The 7,026-nt window shown below is 36.9% G+C and overlaps 1 protein-coding gene across 8 annotated transcripts in view; it reads left to right on the top strand.

Moving 5' to 3' along the window:
* Positions 1-7,026, top strand: part of scn8aa (sodium channel, voltage gated, type VIII, alpha subunit a) — a 52,701-nt gene continuing 45,675 nt past the window's right edge. For 7 of the 8 annotated variants that reach the window (XM_047807247.1, XM_027170520.2, XM_047807246.1 and 4 more), the window contains exons 1-2: positions 1-313; positions 3,956-4,287. In XM_047807247.1, coding sequence (XP_047663203.1) covers positions 4,012-4,287 — 276 coding nt within the window. In that variant the 5' untranslated portion in view covers positions 1-313; positions 3,956-4,011. Of the gene's footprint in view, positions 314-482; positions 1,466-3,955; positions 4,288-7,026 lie in introns of those variants that run through there. The other variant, XM_027170518.2, reaches the window with a different exon arrangement.

Raw genomic sequence — 7,026 nt, 5'->3', positions numbered from 1 at the left:
TTCGTTCATTCAAGATTCGCTCCATCACGCAGCTGCTTGTCTCCAGGAGTTTTTCCCATATTTCGAATAAAGATCATTTCGATTTGAAGTCCATATTAATATTTTGGGTCAAGGACTGAGCTGTAAGGAAAGCAGTGAAGAGCTTCTTGCTTTGGGATGAGCTCAGGCGTTATCAGTGCAGAGTAAATACACGCACACTGGGAGGGAAGGTGGGAAAGGAGCCGCAATATGGCGGACAGCGCCGTTTCTCTTCAGTGTTTCCGACGTCCGCAGTCCTACCGTGCGTTTTAGGATATGTGTTAATGTTTAACAAGTAAGTGCTCTGTTTAGATGTATTCTTCACTCCTATTTATCTCATTCATCAAGCCAAGTCAAAATGTCGCATGGTTTTATTTTATGGTAAGCGCGTCTTGGGCATTTCTTCACAGCATCACTTGGGATTAGGATTTGTTTTTGTTTTTTTAAATCCGTGTTATTGATCGTTTTGTGTCGAACATCCTTTCTAATTGTGAATTAGACATGCATGCACTGGTGGCATTTCAGCAAGAGCTTGTATTTCAGCTTAAATATGGATACAGGCAAGGATATTTGCTATTAATATGTTAGGATTTGTGTGCATTACATAAGCAGTTAGGTGACTCGTAGCCTATAAAAGTGGGGATAGCCTGCCTTTGGATGGCGCTGGTTCACACAGATGTATTTATTCGGACACATTGGTATTTTGGTTTTTGGGGAAAATCCTAGTGCACAAGATTGTAACCGAAAATAACACATGTGAGACTAGTGATATAGTTATTTTAGGAAAAAAAGAAAAAAGTAATTGCGATATCTTGGGTTGTCAAACGTGGACTGGAATATTTTAGCCGGTTTGTTGAAATAGCAGCTATATGAATTCTGTGGTTTTATTAAAACACTTAGTAACACAAGAAAATGAATGCTTTCACTAAGCAATGTAGGATTTTGATGTACTGATATTTTTCTGAGCTGTCGCTTTTGCATAGGTGAGTATCGATATAACGATTGGCACTCGGTGTATCGGTGCGTCCCTGGCTGCAGTGTGCAGTGGAGTCGGTGAGGGGCGGACGTAGCGGGTGTGGTAGGCAGCAGCGTTTTCCCTCCTCAACAAATAACCTCCTTTACATCGTCGTTCACTTCTCCTTCAGTGCAGGATCGTCTGTTTTTTTTTTTACCCGTGCCTTACGTTACCCAAGACGCTGCTTTTATCCAGCATTATCTTTTTTACACGACAGAAACAGGCTCCGCCGAGACCAAACCGCCCTACTGCAGCATCTCGGTTTTGATTTTTCGTCAAGACAATCAGTGATGAAATCCTATATATGGATGCGCATTTCCAGTCCTTTGACCATGTAGAGGAGGAAGTGTGTCCGAGATGAGCTGTGCGACCTCTCTAATGGTGCTTAACTAATCTGATCAACAGATATGCAGGCATTTCTGTGAAAGCAAGGTAAGAAGAGTCTTGGGATGTAATTGCGCATCGAGTGCGATTTTGATTTGGATAAACCTGCAGCCTCAGTGGGATGGACAGAAATATTTATTTGGCTGATGTTAACGGTGATTTATAAATACAGAACTCTCCGTGTTTAATCAGACGCATGGGAATGCATGAGTAATGCACCTTCAGCATTTACAGCATCACTGTTGGATTGCATCCCTCATTGCGCTGGGTTAAAAAAAAAACGTCTCGTTACGCTATTACGTTGCACATTAAGCTGTACTAGAGAAAATGGAGCGAATTAAAATACACTGATCTGATCTGCACATAGATGACGATAAAGTTATCAACCTGACGTCATATCATGCATTAAAGGTTTTTAAAAAAAAAAAAAAAAAAAAAAGCAGACTGCATTTCTGAAGCAAGTGGATAGCATTTCATGTCCAGCGTCACGATGTCTGCTTTAGTGAGTGGTGCTGAACAGACAGCTCCCTTCCGACACAGAGGCCTATAGAGCCGAGATATCCAAATATGTCACTAATATATTGCTTATATTTTATTTCATGTTCAGCAGTATAATCACCACAAAATATATTCCTACACACTATAATCGTTTTGCAAATGCACATTGCTGAGCCATGTGATGTGCCATGATTAAAGAATGACCTCCAAGTTTCGTTTTAACCAAAACGATTAGCACATGTTGGAATAATGAGAGAGTAGGCTATAAATTGTGTGATTCATCTATCCCAGATTCATTCATCTGCACTCTGAGATTAGTCAGGATGCCCACAGCACTCAATAAACCATTTAGTGCTTGGCTGGAGGCCTTATTTGCATATCGCAGGCTTAAGTGTTAACTAACAAATAGTAAATCATAGTGTCCTCTGTTCTGCTTATTTAAGATGCTGATCGTAATCTAAATCTGAAACTAAATACCTGCTCTACTGTTGATTTTTTTTTTTTTTACAGCTATAAAGATTATGATTTTTTTTATTCCGCATGTGGTATTATCTGTATCTTCAGTGTTTTATTTTCATTGGTATATGCATGGTCCTCAGCAAAGCAAAGTATTTTGTTCCAAATCTGATCTTATCTTAAATATTCACATTCTTTTCATACTTTCATCCTTTTTATACACAAAAAAAGTATATTATGTTATGACTATTAACTTATAAGCTCAGGGCTATCCACTTACATTACATACTTTGTAGACAAAAGAGCAGTGTTATAATGTGTCATAATCATAACCTTTAATATGTTCTCATTAGCAAAATAAGAGGTTCTTAAATGCTTCTTGGTGCTTAAATCAGAGTCATCATTTTGTCTTCTCATTTTTAGATGATGTTTGATCATTAGGTCGGAGTTTAGTTGAAATATTGGATGTGCATAATGACTACTGGGCATGGGCAACTACACTACACTACACTATGATCAGCAAATAATCAGACTAATGTTGTTTCATGACTTTTGACCAAATATTTACATACACTGAAAACAATCACTGATATTCGATACCTATAGAAGATAGACAGCTGACAGGACATTGTGCTTTAAGCTGTATTTACTGTGGAAAATAAGCAGAAAAACACACACACACACACACACACACACACACACACACACACACACACACACACACACACACACACACACACACACACACACACACACACACAGATATGACTATATGCCATGCATTTCTGTACTGTATAGGTTAGAGTTCATTATGTTTACTGTAATACTAATAAAATTTTCATTTGGATCCTATTTTATTCTAACTGAATTTGCTACTGTGAGGTTGCTTAATGATAGTAATCAGTGGTGTATTGATGTTCGTCTGGTTAAATTTCTAGCTTGTAAGTGCCTGACCAGAGCGTGTTGATTTATGATTCAGCAATAAATGCATCACGTAGAAGATGGCTAGCTTTAAAACAGTCATGTCATTCCCTCTTTCAATACCATTCCACAGGGCCATTGAAATAAGCAATGCTCATGTCTATGGATTATTGAGGCTTATTATTATTAGGACGAAGGAACATACAAGACCTACCTATAAATGTATCATCTAAATCCATAGACTAAATCACCAGCAGGCCTTTGTAGCAGAATTTGTTTTTTAATGCCTATATTTATATGAGGTATGAGTCAGACACAGATCTAGTGCTTTGTCCTTTTTAAGTCTCTCTTCTTTTAGCTACAGTGTGTTTATTGAACTGTAGGCTATTATTTTTAGTCTAATGGGACCCATTTTATTGCAAGTGTGATTTCACAATCCGTTATTCATCTCATTTTTACTCAATTGTGTATACAAAATATAAAAGCAGATCCTTTATCATCATTAGTGCAAAATAGTGCCCTGTTCTTCCTTTGAAGTTACATAATATTATCATTGACAATCCAGTGTGTTCTAAATCCACATCTTGCATTTTATTTCAAATAGCATGGATTAAAATGATCTGATTTGGGATTGTTAACCAGCATCTCTGTTCTCTTTCCCAGAGCTCACTGCCCTAGTTGGTCCCTAACTAAAGAAGCAGTCGCTGCAGGATGAAAACATGGCTGCAGCCCTTTTTGCACCGCCAGGACCTGACAGCTTCAGATACTTTAGCCCGGAGGCTCTGGCTAACATTGAGAGGCGTATTGCTGAGGAGAAAGCCAAGCCTCCACCCAAGCCAGACAGCAGTTATCGTGATGATGATGACAAGGACAAGCCCAGACCCAACAGTGACCTGGAAGCAGGCAAAAACCTGCCCTTTATCTATGGTGACATTCCTTCTGGAATGGTGGCGACACCATTGGAGGACATCGATCCTTTCTACATGAATCAGAAAGTGAGTGATTGAGTTCCAAAGCTTGTGGATTTTCTGCTTTTATGTGTAGGATCCCTATTTCACACATCAGTGTAGGCCAGACAGCTGTAGCTTAATTTTCTGCTTACTTTGCTTGTCTAAAGGTCGACCTGACCTTGTTGGATAGGAATCAAGCATCTTTGTCATAGAAAAGGATAAATTTGCAGCTCAGCCTCTATAAAATGTGTTATGTAGTGGTTTGGTTACTTAAAAATTTAGGGTGTAACATAGTTTTACATAAAAATGCTTATTTTTCTTTTATGCTTTTATTTTTTTTCATTTAATGCTTATTTTCTATTTAGAATACTTTACAGTTCTGTACTATTTTAAAATATATACGTATCTCTGCAGTAAAATCCATATTTTTATACAATAAAATACATATGTATATGGAATAAAATACATATCCCTAGACTACTCTCCACATCCCTATAGAGTAAATTAATACTAAAATAGTTATAGTACAGTACAGTACAGTACAGTATAGTATAGTATGTTGTAGTATAAAGTACAGATCTCTTAAGAATAAATATTATATAATTTTATAATAAATCTGTATTTTGTACAGCCCATTCCAAATTTATCCCCTTTGCTGTTAATAAACTTCACTGTTCTGGGAAGGCTGTGGGGATTGGTGTTCATTCAGCTACAAGAGCATTAGCGAGATCAGGCTTTGGTGTTAGGTGAGGAGATCTGGGGTGCAGTCAGTGTTCCGGTTCATTCCAAAGGTGTTCATTTGGCTCTGAGCAGGACACTGCTAAAACCTTAACACACCATGTCTTCAAGTCTCCTCGCTTTGTGTATAGGAGCATTGTCATGCTGGGACAGGTTTGGGCTTCTTAGTTCCAGTGAAGGGAAATTGTAATGCTACAAGATACAGACATTCTGTACAATTGTGTGCTTTGAACTATGTGGCAACAGTTGGCAAAAGAAGTATTTGTAGGTTTGATGGTCAGATGTCCACACGGTGTATTCTGGTATATTTAGTTAATTTGTGTGTGTTTTTTTTTTTTTTTTATAAATCTGTGTAAAGTGTGTAAAGATGTTCTCTTTGGGCTTTTCATAGATCCTTGTAAGAACCATTTTGAGCTTTAGATGCAACAATTTTAAAAGATCACTCATGATTTCTTCATGTTAACAATTCAAAACAACTGAAACTGAGCTTTATTTTGTATCTTACTGTACTACATTTTGGGCTTTATACTCATTTAAACTTGTCATACAATCTGCCATACAGCTCAATTGTGTTTACTCTGGAGCATATAGAGTATTTTTTTAAAAATACAGTTACTCTGATATGATTAGATCTTACATATTCTCTTGGAATGCTGCAGTAAGATGTGCTGTTTGAATGTATATGGCCACATCACTGCACATGTCCCTGCATATGGCCACATCACTGCACATGTCCAATTAGTATACTTTTTTAAAAAAAAAAACAGTCTTGCATTTCTGGTATTTTCTGGTAATTTTGTCTTTTTCTAAGACTCCATTTTAATTTTACGTTCATGGTTGGGATCGGAAGTGTAGCGATGCTTTTATCAACTCTCACACTGTAAGCTGGTGGCTCTGGGGCTTTGGGAGAAGGTCAGCAATAGACTGTTGAAGCACTGTTGTTCCAGATGGCAGACTTTAATAATTGTTCTTTCTCTAATCTAATTCTAATAGAAAGTTGGTGAATAAAGAAGTTGCCTACTATTGTTTTTTCCAGTCCCGGTACAGAACAGGACAATGATTTAAAAAAGGCTTCTCTATGTTTTGCCATAGAGTAAATAAGTTATAATATATAGACACTAGTTTCGGAAGCCAGCCATATTAAACTACAGCTAAATAGCAGCTAGTAAAATTCTAGCCAGTCTATAGTCACCTAGAAGGAAAGCTGCTTTTTGAGCTTTCTAGTTAATATGATCATTTTTGTGCAACTCAAAAAGCAGCCCATAAGCCAAAGGTACACTGCATCAACATAAAACAGTAGTGAAGTTAATTTAAAATATTGTTTAATTACATTTGTTTTTAATGTTCATTGAGTTAGAAAAGCTTTTAGCTTCTTCACCATGATGCCAGTACTTATTGAATTGGCAAACTGAAAGAAAGGCCTTAAAATTATACAATTACTTATCAGTTTTAATCCTATTTTAATTAAAGAGTCATGACATTTATATAAGTTAAATCTTTTATCAGCTATGACATGATTCGCTGTATAAGTAGCTTCTGTTTGCCTGATCACTATTGCTATGATAAAGCTAATATCTGCTATCAGACCTAGTTTTGCTAATGCTAACCTAAGGATTATGTCTTTTGTCTTTAGACCATTTCAGCTAGAGATTATATTTATATATTTTTACTTATACTGTGCACTCTGCATGGGTTATGTCAGTGTATTGATTTCTGCATCTGCTAACTGGCAAATTAGCTAACACACTATGCATTAACTAACTTCTAAATATTCTAGGGCAAGGCTTTTATTAACAACTTATCTGTCTCTGTACACTGTTCCACCATTTTGTTCTTCTTCTTGATGAACGGTTCTTGTTTGAATATATCTTTAATAAAAACCTGACACGTTAGCAATATGATAATAGGATACAGCCATTTATACACACACACACACACACACACACACACACACACACACACACACACACACACACACACACACACACACACACACACACACACACACCTTGTTACTCTGTTTTGATCATTACTGATTGGAATGTA

Source organism: Tachysurus fulvidraco, chromosome 23, assembly GCF_022655615.1.
Source record: "Tachysurus fulvidraco isolate hzauxx_2018 chromosome 23, HZAU_PFXX_2.0, whole genome shotgun sequence".
In the NCBI taxonomy this organism is placed as follows: Eukaryota; Metazoa; Chordata; class Actinopteri; order Siluriformes; family Bagridae; genus Tachysurus; species Tachysurus fulvidraco.
The sequence above is the reverse complement of the archived record's forward strand: the minus strand, read 5'-3'. Positions and strand labels throughout refer to the sequence as shown.